Raw genomic sequence first — 16,714 nt, forward strand, 5'->3', positions numbered from 1 at the left:
AGAAATATCCGACAGTGCAGCTCTGTGCGGGCCGTAACTTATTTTCTTGCTCTCTCCAGCCACACCGTGGAGGGCGCCCAACAAGATTGACCTGTACGACGTCCGGAGAAGACCATGGTAAGTGCCCTTATAAAGCATATAAACGTAACTTCATTTTTTTTTCCAACACTCACCACATTATGAGACACATTTAAAGTCATGAAAATAGGTAGAGTTAGCTGACAAGTAGCCCAGATAAACACTGCGGTGAATTGATGAGTATCTGTTGTGTGCTGGGTCTGTTGATCAATGAGAGCAAAGGGGTCTGTGTTAGTCTTAGCAGACAAACATTGCACATTTGCAGCAGCAAACAAACAAAATAAAGCTGCTTTAATTTATTCCTTGAATCTTTCTTTGCTGCATTACTAACATATTCTCCACAGAACATCCTCCTCTGTATCAAGGCAGCTGTAAAAATACTTCTGACATATTCTTTGTGTAAAAGAGAATTTTCCTGGCTTAAGGCTTGTCTGCACATTAGAGAGCCTTGTGTGCAAAGGTTTTGCCTCTTAAATCCAGCCAGTATTGGGATTCTGCTGAAGTGTTTTCTCGTCTTGCTCCCTCCAGCTTGGAGCTTGAAAAGGTTATTGTTTAATGGAATGGGATCAAAATGTTCTCCTGCCCTGTTTTTATCTCTGTAAGTGATAATATACACTGTTTTAAGATAGGGGCTAATGCGAAGTGTCCACTTTCACCTGTGCAACAATTGACACCTGTACAGAGTGACGGGCTGGACAGAACTAGGCTGCATTGGGCCAAACATCCTCTTCAACCCAGGCTTCCTGTCTAGAGAGTTTGACTTTCAATCTACCTGCCACTGTCACATCGGCTTTGAGGCAGCCCTATCTGTTGCCTGGTTACAGGTTGGAGTGAACTGGACATAATCATGACAGCAATGTTGATTAGACCTGACCCCATTTTCCATCTCTGTCTCCGTCCAAGCTCAACCTGAATGGCTGTTTGAGGTCAGGCCAGGCTGGCAGATGTAGTCGTCAAGCTCAGGGGCAGTGGACAAGCAAACAACACCTTTTCCGTTGTGTTACAGTGTGTATGAAACTCAAGATCACAAACGGGAAGTCGTGACACCTTCAGAAGTAATTTAAATGGAAAATGTCACTTCTTTAATGTGCAAGTAGAATTTAAAGATCTATTCAACATTCAATTTATTCATCCATAAAAAGATGGAAATTAAAGTACTTCAATCTCAATCCACTCGTGAAAAGGCATGCAGAAATAAATACATAAAAACAAATACATTAGAGTAACAGGTTTTTCCAGCTTTCTGGGTTTTTGTGTTTTTATTTATGGGCGAATTTAAAGATAAATTCAGATAGACTGTTAAACACTTTTACACGCCCCCCAAACATACCCACTGAGATCTGGCTTTGGGTCATTGTAGTATTTTCTCTGCAGTTTCCAGTCACATTCAGCACTGACTGAGGTTAGTTATTGTAAAAATGGCTGCCATAACATACCAGGAAAATACATATTCCTCAGCATAAACACACAAAGAGACTTTTTGAGTGGGTTATAGTGTGTGTTTACAGTTACTGGTTCTCCTAGTGTGCATGTGTTTGTTTGTTGGTATTTTTGCATAGCTGTTTGATCTGACTTAAGGCCGCATGGTGATTCCCTGCAGCGTCAAAGCCTGTGTCACTTCTGTTTTTGGTTTCAGTTCAGTGATTGTTGGACGAAGACAACAACCTAAAGACAATAAGAGTGAGGCCTAATGCTGTAGCTACAGTTCCCGCTCCCATCATGGTGCACGTTTAGAACATCTGCCCTTATAATGTAATCAGTCTACATGCTACATTTACTTTTTCTAACTCATCTCCTGGCTGTGTGAAAGGAGACACTTGTTGTTTAGTTGTGTTTGGGGGAAAAAAACTGCATAGAGATGCTAATTTGAGTGTAAAAAGGGCAAAAATGAATGCACACAGATCACAGCTTGTGCCCTATAATGTAAAAGTGATTACATAACACCTCAGTGTATCTACAACCATCAGACTAACAAGGTGCTCCCTGACAATTTAATTAAGTTATCTCCAGGAAAACATCTCCCTGGTGCTGCACTGTCACATTAAGTGACACAATAAACATGTAAAAACATGCAGAAACAAGTGAAAGTACTGATCCTGTCTCTGATCTGTCAGAGCAGTAGCCCAAGTACACAGAGTTTAATTCTCTTACACATGTTGTGACTGGGGAAGTCATCCAGGAGACAGAAAGGAACAGAGGATGAGAAGGATAAGGGGCACTGCTGAGCGGCAGCAGCATGTGTGACAAGGTTATAGACAGAGGGAGAGGTGTATTTCTCCGCAGAGGAACACCTTGTCACCCCCCTGGTCCTCCATGTTTGTCACTGTCATTTCTGTCGAGCTTTCCCCTCATGTTGGAGTCTTAGACGTTCCTGTCGCCTGTTGCTTAGCAACTTGTGCCCAGCCGTGCTGAGTGGCGGGGCCATGGCAGGGAGTGTCATGATATGTCAGGTCAGACTTGTGTGATTATAGTCTAACATGCTGTCTCCCTAGCAGACATTCTCTGGAGAGGTTGGCCAATCACACACGTTACAAAAACAGTCTGCTGCCGTTAGGTAAGCCGGCTGTGCCTGCTTATGTGACAGCATTTAGATAGTGGCATCCGTCATGCAGACAGTGGCACAAATATCAATATGAGCATTCACACAAGGTGTGTAGACGCTTGGATAAACCCAACTGATGTGTCCTTGTAGCATTAAAGTATTTTGAAGTGTAATTGAACAGTTTGAGTACGATGCAGCTGGAATCTGGTGGCAAAGGAGAGGGCTGAGCCAGAAGGCGACACTCTCAATGTACTATATAGTCTGTCCCTACCTCTAACCTGTGCTCATGAATTATGGGTAATGACCAAAAGAATAAAATTGTGAATACAAGCAGCAGAAATATGATTTCTGTGCAGGTTGACTGGGCTCAGGGTAGTGTCACTATTTCTCCACATTGAGAGGAGCCAGTTGAGGTAGTTTGGGCATCTGGATAGGAGGTGTACTAACCATGTCCACCATGATACAGACCACAAGGCTGATCCCAAGGAAGAGCTGTCTGGCCGTCACTGGCCGTCAACTGTGGCTGCCACAACCCTGATGGGCTGAGCGGTTTAGAAAGTTAATGGATGGAAGTGTACTTACACTGTAGCTGATTTGTTCTGTCTTTGTAAAGTAAATACCACAGTTCAAGACATGTTTGTGGAGAAAATATCTGTCTCAAATTCAGAAGCTGGATCCTTTGAATGGTTTGGTCTAGGAGGGCGTGGCTCTTTATCATCACAAATGTGGAAGCAAACATTCACCGTCTAGCCAAGAGTGATGTTCTTCTTTTTTGTTGCCAGCTTCCACAAAGCTTCAAAGTCCACTATATTCTCTTAGGGAGAAAAAAAACACAATTTTGGGATTGGGAAGAAAAGTACAGAAAAGATTTTCAAATACATTTACAGTTAATAGTGTAAAACAGATAAGCACATCTGCCACATCCTCCTACATATTTACTAGATTTCCCCCACACAGATACATTAGATCACATTGGCTGATAGTCCAGATACCACATCTTCACAAATAGCAGTAAGGGGAGTGGAATACACAGATCTAATCGCAAGAACATACCTCAGCAGCATTTACACTGGCACAGTCTCTAAGAAGAGTCTCATAGTCACATACAGGATTTTCTAAGCAGAGTAGATGTGGAGGCCAGTGTGTAACAGACCTCTAGTGTTACTGGGAGCAATCAATAGTGGATTGTCCAACCTGGCCAAAGCCCTCCAGGTGGTCCTCTAAGGGGGAAAAAAAATAATCGGAGGACCGCCTCACTGCACAGATGGACACTTTCTCCCCTTATGCTCACCCACCAATGGCCCCCAAGAAAATTAATGGTGCAGTCAACACACTTAATTGTCTCCAATTGCTCTGACATTAATTATTAACATTTGTCTATTTTAATGTCTGTTCGTGTTATCGAGGGAAGTGAGGCAGAGGGGGAGAAGATGAAAGGGTGAGGAGAAAAATAACCAGAGACAGACATGGAGACCTGTTAGCCAAGCGTTGCAAAGATCCTATTACCACCCAGGTTCATAACAGCATGTAGCCTATATCACATATTGATTTTTTCAAAAAAGTCAATCTAGCCTCTTTATAAATATTATGACTGCTGGTCAATCCTCGGAGCTCAGGCTCCCCCAAAATACCATTCCCAGTATCTACAGCCCTGAGCTTTACCTCCGGCTTTCATTCCCCTCACCTCACCACAGGTGGAAGCTGAGGCAAAAAAAAGTCATTGTTGCTGAAGGTGAAGGCAGATTTACTACGTGTTAGTCCCAATGAGAACAAAAAAATGACATTTCAGTTTGAGCCTAGATGAAAGGATGCAGGCCTCTTTTTGTCCTGTCTCTAACAGTGACAGACTAAGTACTACACTGGGGAGTGCTCCATCAAAAAAAGCGTTGCCACACTGCATGTGGGGGTTGTCTCCATGACAACAGCATTGTAAAAACATAACACCCGCCAGCATATATTCATCAGGCTAATTTTCTCTCAAAAATTGACATTTTTGTGTTGTGACAAGAATTTCTGTTAGACATACGTACCTTTGCCAAACCGGCAGAACACATCTGATCGATGCTGATCAGATGCATCATCTGTCAATCATATTAGCTTTAACTGAGTAGATCTAGCTAGTAGCAGTTTTAGCAGGGTTTTGTATACGTCATGTTTGCCACCTTTTATAGCACGGAACTTGAAGCCTAGCCAGGTGGATCTGTGTACGTTTGTCATTGTGATCTTAAAAGATTCCATTTACCTCACATAGTAAACCATATAGAGAAATGCTGATAAGCCTGTGCTAGATTATCTTAGGTACAAGCTGACAGGTCCTGTACATATGATAGGTTATTAAAAAAGCATGAGAATGATATGACCAGCACATTCTTAAAAGAGGGCACTAAAAAAATACTGCTCTATTACTAATTGATGCCAATGTATTCCAATGTGGAGGACTAACTCATTTTCATTTTTCCAAAAAGAAATGTGGTAGAAAATTTGGACTGTAAAAAAAAAAAAATCGCAAAGGCATAACCGAAAATATGGTAATGTGAATCGTTATCTTCCAATAATCAACAGAGAGAGGAATAAATAAACGGCAGACAACATCTCTTTCTCCTGCAGGCTCTCTGGGTGCCGTCCTCCTATATTTTTATCTTAATTCAATCTTTATTCGCCTGCCACATCCACAGGAGCACTAAGAGAGCAGCAGTCCATAAAATAATAAGCCCATCAGCACAACACAAATCCACACACACACACACACACACACGGACACATGCATACACATACATACATTATTCATTGGTAACTCAACTCACATCTACTGTATATGATGCATGCATATCAGAGCGTTCACTGTAAGGACAATTCACACATCGCTGTGTCAACAAAGACACAACACACAATATATATTACATATATATATATATATACACACTGTACATCCCACTCAGTATCTATAAGCACTGTACAATGTAGCCTTAAACATCAGCACACAGGTGGACAGCTGCCAATGCACACAACACCAACACTGCAGTATGCACACTTCACCGCAGCACCGGCCGCTCCGTGCATCACGTGACACATATCTGTTGCATGTTTCTGAAATGTGCGTTGTAGATAATTCCTCCAATTTAAATGTAATGCGCAGCACTTTGTTGAAAGGGTCAGGGTGCAGAAACACAATCTCCTGAGAGAGTTAGCCCCCCGGCACAGTTAATGTATTGATTTTTACAGCGTCGTGCCATGATAAAACTATTTCATGAATTCCAATGAGACTCTTTTAGCAGACTGCTACAAAAGGAGCGAAACACAATCACCACGACGCAGAATATGTCATTGTGTTCATTGCTTGTATAATGCATTTCTTTTTAGATTTACGAGTGGGGGGGGGGGGGTGTTGGTGGCGTTGTGTGGTGCGGCCGTGAATGTTGCTGCTTTAATCTTCTCATGCTCGTTCCACCTCAGTGTAAAGAGCACATGTCTGCCGCGCACACAAATCAGACTTTATCTTGACTGTACATGTCGTCACACACATAGATTTGTGACGGTGGGACCGGGTTTATATCGGGGCATACATGATCTACTATATCTTTCAGGTATATTTTATGGGCGTACACTACTGCTCCCTCTTCGATTTATTTTCTTAATATATATCTCAAAGGAAAGATAGCGTTAAGCGGTCACTGGAACATCAGAAATTGCATGTTCATGTGCTTTTAGATGTCTCTTGTGTTTGAAGTACATCATGATTTCTTAAAGGGCTTTGCTTAATTACCAATTTTTTAATACCAAATGTAACAGAAGACGCAATGTTTAATTTCTAAATTACAGTAACTTTAGTGACTTCTCTCTAAAAAAGCACTGAAGGTGTGAGTTTATATATAAATGATTTTACAGCCTAAGGTAAGAGTCACTTTTAGAAGACCTGGCACAGTTATTTTTCTACTTTAATCAGAAAGTGGTGACTTCTGAGCTCCTGCTTTGACTTGGTAGTCAGGATTAGGTCAAATCAGCAGTCCTGGAGGCAGCTCTGGTCCATTTTCCTCTCTGTAATTGTCAATTACCAGGAACTGAAACACTAAAAACTTTTTTTCTTCATCATAATCATTCAGTGTCTGGGTCTCAATTGAAGAGTTACATCTCTCATAGGTGCAGTCTACAAAGGTGTGGTTGAGGTATATTGCAGACGTTGTTAAACGGCACGGTCTGGCCTATAGAGGCCTTTTGTGTCGCTACCTGTCACGAAGGCTAACTCCTGTCACCTAGGAACCTTGACTGCTGTTGTTAATACTTGTATTTGAACATGTACTCTAATTATCACTGGAGCGCTATGACTGTTGAGATCACACTGTGATGGATGGGTGTAAACAAACTGAATTAAGTTGTGGCCGGTTGTTGATGATGAGCTGGATTCAGAATAGGAGCTCTCACACTAGTTTATCGCTTCTAATGAGCTGTTTACAGAATAAACCACATCTGATATGTCATCATGCAAAATCAAAATATGAAAAAAATACACTCGTCATAGCTTTGATGGTTCTGTGTCAGTGCTAAGATATTGACCATAGCTTTCAGTGTGACAGAAGTCATAGGCTGAGCTGGTGTGTCTGCTGGCTGACGGTTTTGTCACAGGGAGGGAGGGGGGCAGAATGGGCGACAGGGCTCTGTTCAGCACCAGCCAGGCCCATCTGCTTGTCACCTGGCCTTGGCACGCACGAGACTGGGTAATGACAGGGAAAGAATGGCATCAGTGGGCAGAAGCTGAGAGGTAATTACTGACTGGAATCCATGCAGAAACAACACATCTGGATTCATGAGTCAAAATGTGGAGAATTATACACTGATACTGGCCTCAATTCATGATTTGAATCTGTCAGAACCGTAGAACGGCATATCAGCCCTGAGACTGAAAATCCTTGACATCATCCCGCTCTCTCTGATCCTGATGTTCTCTGCTCAGAGGCATAGAGAAAATTCAATTGTACTTCAGGCAATGGAAAGCCAGAGAAAGAGAGGGGTGCTGATACACCAAGACAATCTGTGTGGAAGATCAGCCATGGCAGCACTATAGCTCCAGTGTTGAGTGACGCTATCCTGGCTCATGTGTTACTCTTCCCGTACTCCATCACTCCTCACACATTCTTCTTAAAGCCCATTACTGCTGATCAATGCTGCCTCTTTCACAGCCAGAGAGAAATGATCTGCTTGAAAGTAATATTTTCTCAGCATATTTTAGGGCCAAAGCCAGCACAGTTTGCTATTGTGAAGATTTTACATTGGTGTAGCCGAAGATGACCTATAATGACTGAGTAATAGAAGTCTAGATTGCCTTATAATTAACATTTAGCCCCTGCAAAATAACTTGAAGTCCCATTAAAGGACTATTCTCTTCTATGAGAAATAGACTGACCAGAGAAGTTAATGAAATCCTGCAGTTGGTCTGTGGGCATCAGCCATCACCAAATGACCCTCGTTCAATCTCGAGACGGGGTGTCTCCGTCCATGAGCCCCGAGGGAGTGGAGACGTGGGCCACATTCTGCCCGAGATTTCGGTCCTGCATCGATGAGCTCTTTCATAAAGCCCATCCACTCAAAAGAAAGCAAACCCCGCTGTGTGGAGTCTCAGCTCTCCCCTCCTCTTCCTCTCACTGCCTCAAATTAAGATTTCAGTAATTAAATTGATAAAAGTCATGCATGCCAATATGCCTCATGGTTCCAGACCTGATTACATACACCACACAGTTGTGGAGAGCTGAGGAAGTTCTACCTTTGATGTGGCATTCTTTATTATTGAAAATAATTGGATTCTCCCTCCTCCTTCTCTTTCACACACACACATTTTGCTCATGTTCATAATGGGCATGCTCAGTTAATCGAGCCCTTGTGAGGCAGTGCTGTGTACCGTTCCATCTGGGGTTTGGGGGGTGCGATTGTAACAGTCCAGGCAGTGTGCTGAGGGATGTCACTTTAACAGGAGTCAGGGGTCACTGTGCAGGTTGGAGTAGTGACTGCCAGGGAGTGGGCGCACTGAGACTTGTGGGAGTACTGGCGAAGCCTACCGGGGCTCCACAGTTCTACGTCCATATCAGCTTGGCTGAGCATAAGAAAAGAGCCTCTCTGGCCCACAGGCAGCTGGCTTCTCTCCATACTCAACGGAATGGCTGATAATCAGCAGAAAGAGACCCCTGATGATTACTCTGCCGCTACCTAAGACGGCTGCTAACTGCTTGCCTGCTCACTCCACAGAATGTCAAACTAGTATTCACATCTTAAAGCCCCCTCCCCTCTCCCTGTAGCCTTTAGAAAAGCCTGTAATGTCCATCAATCTCAACTCTCTTTGTATCAGTGGTAAATGTGAATTTAATTGCCACTGGAAGAGACCAAGGGGGGTTTTTGATTTCCCTCTGTATGTCATCCTCTATCACCAGTGGACAGAAGTTAATGCGAGCACCACTTCCAAGACACGAGTAGTGGCCAGCTAGTTCAGTGCTGCCTCAGCCATGTGGGCCTACAGTATGCTGCCATCACACACAAACAAACACACACGGTCCTATTTTAAGAGACGCTTTGCCACTGAAGCACAATGGTCTTAAGCAGCTTGTACTTCCCCCCGACAAAGGGACCGCCAGTGTAAATAATGTGTTTGACGCCCAACTGATGAGTCATCAAAAGAACGGAACATCAGCTATCTTATTTTACTGACAGCACTTAGCTCAGCGCCGGCTTCGCACAGCACAGGTCAACATTACTCAAGCTGCTCCTTGACAGGTTTATATAAAATTCAAGTGACTAAATATACAGCATGTTGGAGCAAATGAGACACCATAGTGTGAAAAAAATCTAATCTAATAGGTCTTTTGTATGTTGTCACAATTTAATAAACAATAATAGAATGTTTATGTTTTTTATGTTCTTTATTATTCACATAATTATTACTAATATACATGTAACAATTTAGAAAATATAACGATGTGATTTAATTACAGCTTAAATATTTACAATTTCAATATGATAGTCTAAAGACATCCTTAAAATTTAATTTTCTGTCGGTCCTGTTTACTGATTTGAAGCTTGTTTAGTTGCTGGTAAGGCTACTAGCTAGTGAGCTACTTTGTTTAATTGCTGACTGCAGATCAGCATTATTACCATAGTATTAAATATTAGCATGCTTAGCAGGTGGAGACCAGATAATTTACATTTATTATGTGTAATATATTTTCCCTTTGATGGCTATTCAATAATGTATAGAAACAGCAGTACAGATTTTTAATTATTATTATTCATGTTATTCATGTTGTATGTTTTATATTTTAACAGGGATAACAACATTTATCTCTAACGACTGTTAATTGTAACTTTTTTCATGCAATGTGACAACATAAATTATTAGTATCAGTAATGACAGAGCAGGGACAGCTACTCAAATTAGGATCAAAGATAAATATTTAGAGTGTTGTAGTGTCTCCTGTTAAAAAAATAGTTATTGAGCTGTCGGTCCTGATTAATAATTGTAGCAGTCCTCTGTTGATAAAAGTATAAAAGATGTTTTCATTCTTCACGCCTTTTAGAGTCATTACACGTCTTTTTAAAGGGGCATTTCTGCAGTGTTGTGTTGTGTGTTCTGGGGGTTGCACAGATCAGTGCAGGCCATTGTACTAAATGTGTTATTATACACTCAGACCATAAACTAGTAATTACTTTGGCTCATGCAGTAATTATTTAGAGTAGGCATTGTTATTCAGTAAAGAGCCCTATCTGTGTTGAAGTCAGCCAACAGTAGCTGAAGCCAACACTGAAGTATATAACAACTTATTAACTCTTCTAAGCACATAAGCCTTTTTCAGTATTCTGTAGCTTAAGTGGGCTCAGCCATGGTTGCCTCATACTATCATGGCTCAGCTCATTGTGACTTCTTCTTTCTTTACTGCAATTTTCAGAGATTACGAGAAGCAATTAAAGCCCATTCTTTGTGTCTTTTGTACAGGTATATCCAAGGTGCGTCGTCTCCAAAGGACATGGTCATCATTGTGGATGTGTGAGTATCTCACTCTTCTTTTCAACGTTTTCCCCCCCTGGCTGGACTGTGTGTTTCCTTCAAAGGCCGCTAGTGCCACCTGTTGGTCTGAGGGAAGGCTAAAGTTAGAGAGAGTGCATCATCTTCTAATCTTAGTCTAAGCACACTAATCCAAAACAAACAAGGAGTCACAGTGTCAGATAAATCCTATGTGAGATTATTGAGCCTTGCTTTTCCCTTGCAGGAGTGGAAGTGTCAGCGGCCTCACTCTGAAGCTCATGAAGACCTCTGTCGTGGAGATGCTGGACACTCTGTCAGATGACGATTACGTGAATGTGGCCCGGGTGAGTGAAAGTTTGCAGACTGATGACACAAAAACTTCCACCATCACAGTGTTTTCACTCTTCCACCATCCCAGCTGTCCATGTTGGATTGTGCCCGTCCTCTTTCACGCTCTGCTGATTACCAAGTTTCTATTAGGACTAATGTGTAGGGGAATATTAACATTATTCTACACTGCCGGACAGATAACACACACTCCCTCACACACACACATAAAAACGTCCACTAGCTTGGTGTGGTGGCTGTGTTTGTAGACTCACTTCTGTAATCCCTCATAATCCATCGCTCTTAGCCACTGTATGCCTCTAAATCCCAGCTCTAAGAGCAAAAAAATGAGCATGGTAATCTGGGTGGGAACGCATCTGATTTTCACCCCTGTAAAGAAAGTTGTGGCTTACTAAAACCTGAATATAATAATATTTTGTATCAATGCAGTGCATGTATTTATGGCTGTTTTATGTATTAATTTGTTGTAGCTAGGTGATGCTGTTCTTGTCACACAGCCGCTGTATTTAATGTTTTAACAATGATGAGTATTGAATATGTGCCTCCTAAAACTGCCAGTTTAAATATTAGACAGCAGCAATGCATGAGAAATGTCAGCTTTTTTCACACAATGTTTTACATCTGTCTAACTTGAAAATGTCAGCAGATTCTGAAGCTGACCTTCAAGAACAAAACAACATTTGAAACTTGCTATTACACATCCTAATATTGTAATCATGTGGAGACGCTGTGCACAAGCAGAAACATACACTCCACACACACATGCATACATACGTGCACACCTGCAAATACACAGCGGTTTTTCAGGCTAATTTGGTGGATGAGATGAGACAGATGATATTACCTTGGCTGGGTTTCCATTTAGTGTATTGCACTGGTGTTTCAGGTGCACCTGTTCTTTGTGTGGAAAGTTGTAATTACCAGTGTTTACTGCCAGCAAGAGAGTAGCAGGGCAGCTTACATCTGCACACACCCACGTCCACATCCTGCCGCCGTGAACATGCACATGATGCAGAAAGCCTTACAAAAGTATATACAGATTACATGTACCACCATCCCTGTGTGTTTTCATTTTGTCTCCCTCTCTAGTTCAATGAGAAGGCCGATGCGGTCGTTCCATGCTTCAGGACTTTGGTCCAAGCCAATGTCCGCAACAAGAAAATCTTCAAGGAGGCAGTCATGCACATGCAAGCCAAAGGAACCACAGACTACAAGTCCGGCTTTACTTTTGCCTTTGAGCAGCTCCTCAATGTAAGTCAACAGGACTTTGCATGTTGTAAAACATCCTGTCAGTCTAATCCAATTACTAAACCTGAATGTGTAGTGACAACACAGCGCTGACAGTGGCTGTCTCAGGTTATGCATAAGACATTTCCAGAGCACCATCATTGCTGAAGGTAGGTCGGATTATAACTGCCGCTGCGATGGAGTGACGCTAGCCTTTGCAGCAGCCAGGCACAGTGGTGAGGTCTGTCAGCAGCAGGCGTCCACGTGCACTCGACACAGGTGCTGCCTCAGCTCCGTATGCTGCTGTGTATTTTAGGAGGCTGCCACCCTAATGGGCTCTGATGGGATGATTGATGAGCGCAGCCTAGAGGAGATCAGCCACAGACACTTTATATTCCTCTGGTGGGCTTGGAGGCATAGAGCCAAGTGCCCCACCAGCTTCCCCTTTGCCGACAGAATGAGAAATAAAAAGCCCCCTTTAATCGCTGTCTGTAGCCGACTTTTTGCCATGATTGGTGGCAGAAGCACAATAAAAATATGTAATTGTCGCAGTATTATTTATCTTTATTAGAATCTTGTCAGATTGACATGCCGCTGGCCTGAATATCAATGGCAACTGCCGTGCAGGAGGGTGGGGGGCACTGAGAAAGCACTGGAAAAAGACTTTTCAACATATATTTCCAGAAGAACGCTGCATACCTGAGATGCATGCTGAAACTGTTGTAACATAGGAGAGGCTTCCAACATAGAAACCTCTAAATGCACAAAGAAATACCAAGATTGAAAGTTGAGAGTGGATTAGAGTGAAAGTTGTAGATAAAGAGAAAAAAAACATTAGTGTAATAACCTCATGATGTCCAAACGATGCAAATTTGGGGGTGAGATGTCCCTGAGTTTTTTTTAAAACTGTATCTCTCCTTTCTTCCTCCTCCCTCGTCTCTCCGTGTGCCACAGGAGACCAGTGCCCCAAGGGCCAACTGCAATAAGATGATAATGATGTTTACAGATGGCGGGGAGGATCGAGCCCAGGAAATCTTTGAGAAATACAACTGGCCCAACAAAACGGTAAGGCTCTGTGAGGCTGTTATCTATTCATCGACTTGGCTTTGCCAGTTCCAGAGATCATGTATGTTGAAAAAAACTTCTCTCTCTGTCTTAGGAGTCCCCTCTTTCCCTCCCTGTCTCCTCTGTTTTCTGCTGACACTGTCTCATTATAGCACAGGCAGTTGTGTTAGTTAGGCTGTGAGACATGCCAAACAATCCAATCTGTGCACTGAAGGTCCTCTCCAAGCTTTTTTTTACTTCAGTTTTGGCTGTGCTTTTGTTTTATTTATTTTTTTGTCTTTGTTTCATCTCTTTCTGCAGCTTTCTTTCTTTCTCTTTCTGTCAGCTTCTTTTCATCCTCTGCTGTCTCTTTTGTTGTTTAGCTGCTGGTGTTAACAGCTCTGACCTGCTGACTAATTAGCCACTTTATCATCAAAGCTTATAGTATCACAGCCAGCAGATAGTTTGTGTATTTGTTCCACTCATTCATTCCCCTAGTCCACGGCCTCAGAAGTATTAATTCCGGTGTTTTCTTCCAGTGATTTCTTTCATCCAGGTCATAGTCATGTCCAAGAGTTTATATCGAAGCACTAGGACTTTTTTTTTTCTTTTTTTTTTTTTTGCCACTCCCCCAAGTGGCAGACCTGATGAAGCCACTCGGGGGAGTGGCGAAAGGGAAAATCATTGGGTCCAGCTTCCTCGATTGAAACTCTTGGACATATTAATTCTGGTAATTTTCATCCTGATCCTTCATCACAGCTGCTGTCACATGGGAATAATCTGCACATTAACAAGTCTATCAATGCAGTCTTGTGTTGGAGATAGTTCTGGGTTGACTGGTAGGATAATTAGATCAGAACTCTGTATAGTTTGTCTTTGCTATAATGTCTTTAGAGAAAGTTGTAGAGAAAGTAATGTTTTTCGTCTTCTTTAATCAGGTCCGTGTTTTCACCTTCTCTGTTGGCCAGCATAATTATGATGTCACCCCTCTGCAGTGGATAGCATGTGCCAATAAAGGTATGTGGATAAATATGTCCTCTATCTTCTATCCTCTGTACACATCTGAACAATAGAGAACAAGGTGATGTTAAAGTAGTTTAGCATTCTGCTAGTATAGTAGAATATAGTAGTATTCATTTCCTGAAGTCACTCTAAAGTGGGATGTTTAAAGTTTAATCAGGAACAATCGGAACAGGTTGCATTTGTTCTTGAGAACACTCATCACGCACCATGCAGGTGCAGTCTGTTCATTTGTTTGAGAGGCTTAATGCCTTGTAAGCAGATGTACAATTAGCTAAAAGAAAGAGTCTGAAAACTTTGCCATTAAAAAGTTATCAGTGTTTAGATACAGATACAAAATGAAAGAAAGAATCATTAATGCTGTTCATGTTCATCATAAATCCAACTATACACATTTGTCTGGTCTAGATGTAAAGCTCCCAAGGCTACCATAAAGCACAGAGATGGGAATGTGCAGATATTTGTATAGAAGTAAAGACAGGAGGAGAGGACGTCTAATATAACAGTGACACCCTGCGACAGCCACAGAAAAATGCCCCCTGACTAGAATCCAACCACACACCTCTGGAGTATTTTAAAATTGCAGGTAGAGCATCAAACCCCCCCAGCAGTAAGCAGCTGAACAGAATTATCTCTAAAGAATGTCAGAACATCTCTCTGCAGATTTGTACAAGACTGGCATCATCTATGGCCAGGAGGATCAAATCTGTCAGCAGAAATAAAGGCAGATATGGAAAATATTAAATAAGATAAAATATAATGTAACTTTCTTCCTGTGGTGGTGAATCGGTCTGCAGCCCAGCTAACAGGCAGCCCTGACCAACATGCATGTGACTCAGCTGGTCTTTCAGTTAGCTGCTGGATCTGGACTCATTTAAATCACTCTGTGAGCACAGTCTTTATTTTTTTTTCATCCAGATGCACTTCGCTTTCCGTCTTTTGTGATTTGATTTCATGTTGTTGCAGTTTATCTGAAGCTGCTCCTGTATGAAGGCTTTACTGTCTGTTGATGAACTTATTGCCAGTGGAGCTGAGAGCTTCAGAAGTATCTCCCCAGAAGTTGTTATTAATTAGCAGGAGGAGTCTGTAGACAGGATGATTAACATGCCATCTCCCTGTCAGGCAGGGGAAAGTCCAGGATTATGCCTCTGTGCCAACATGCTCTCTGCTGTTCATGACTGTAGTGATTACCATGGTACTAAAGTCTATGCCAGCATAAGACAATGGTGTTGACACAGCAGTCTCAGGAGCAGGAGCTGTCCTCTCCTATCTTCACTGCTTATTACTTATTTGGTATCTCACTCCAGCAGAGCCAGCTCCCTGACACTTCCAGGCCCTAACCCTTCACCCATAACATTCACACACTCACATGAGCAACGAAACACACACAACTGGGCCACTTGGAGATGCTAGCTGCTGTCTCACTTGAGCTGCAATCTCATCCTAAGAAGAAAGTAACCTCTCTGTGACTCTGAGGACAATGAGACCGTTTCTCCATGCTCTCCTATGAAATCCAAAATAGAAAAGAAAGTTATCTTCATAAAAACAGGTGAAGTGGAGGAGAAAGGCAGCAAATGCTGATCCTAATACCTTTACATAAAATATGTCTTTTTAATCCAAAGCTAGAAATAAAATCTTTTAAAATTCACGATGGCCATCAACAACAGCCGAAAAATCTGTTACACCATGAAGTGAGCTGCACATATTTACTGGGTAAACTTCAGTTTACACATTTTGTCAGTAAAAGTCTGAATAAGAAAAGAAAACAGTGCATGCTGGGAAATGTATACTGCGTATTGACGCATCATATATTCATACATAAGATTATCCTTTATTGTCACACGTCTGTGTTACAGTAGCAACACTCAGATGTGTACTGAGCCAAAAGTCTGATGAACAATAGTATACAGTACCAATAAATACGAAGGATAATCATTATAAGTAAATAATAGCAAGAGCAAAATAAACATTTAAGAATATTACATATGTTAAGTTCGCAAAGACTAAGGCTATGAAACAAAAGGTAAATAAATATAAAATTCAATATGAAATCTCAGTGCTGCTTGTGGAATGTCGTTTTGGGAAAATAAAAAAAACACTTTTGTGTAGAAAGCACATAAATCACAAAAACAACTGAATTTTAACTGTATTTGTCTTCAAAATGACAGGACAAGGACAATAACATTTTAGGTAAAAAAAATAGTAATGTGTTTGATAAAGAAAATGGCTTATTGATAAAGTTAATAACAGATCTTCACACTGCAGATCTCTGTTGTTAACCTGCAGAGCACAGAGGAGGTTTTACTACAGTTACTTCCTCTCTTCATCTCTGGTTGTGTGTTTCTCTGTAACCACCGAAAGCCACCTCACTGGTACAGCCAGAAGCACGGGGGCCGGCAACAGCTCTGAAAAAAACTGATAGCTCTGAATTGGTTGTGTGTGTGTGCCATAGA

The 16,714-nt window shown here is 41.8% G+C and overlaps 1 protein-coding gene across 2 annotated transcripts in view; it reads left to right on the top strand.

Annotated features, from left to right (window-relative positions):
- cacna2d2a (calcium channel, voltage-dependent, alpha 2/delta subunit 2a) overlaps positions 1-16,714 on the top strand; it is a 124,905-nt gene that overhangs the window by 89,910 nt on the left and 18,281 nt on the right. For both annotated transcript variants that reach the window (XM_028405418.1, XM_028405419.1), the window contains 6 exons: positions 60-117; positions 10,593-10,643; positions 10,867-10,966; positions 12,060-12,221; positions 13,152-13,262; positions 14,180-14,258. In XM_028405418.1, coding sequence (XP_028261219.1) covers positions 60-117; positions 10,593-10,643; positions 10,867-10,966; positions 12,060-12,221; positions 13,152-13,262; positions 14,180-14,258 — 561 coding nt within the window. The remainder of the gene's footprint in view (positions 1-59; positions 118-10,592; positions 10,644-10,866; positions 10,967-12,059; positions 12,222-13,151; positions 13,263-14,179; positions 14,259-16,714) is intronic.

This window comes from Parambassis ranga, chromosome 5 (genome assembly GCF_900634625.1).
Source record: "Parambassis ranga chromosome 5, fParRan2.1, whole genome shotgun sequence".
Taxonomy (NCBI): Eukaryota; Metazoa; Chordata; class Actinopteri; family Ambassidae; genus Parambassis; species Parambassis ranga.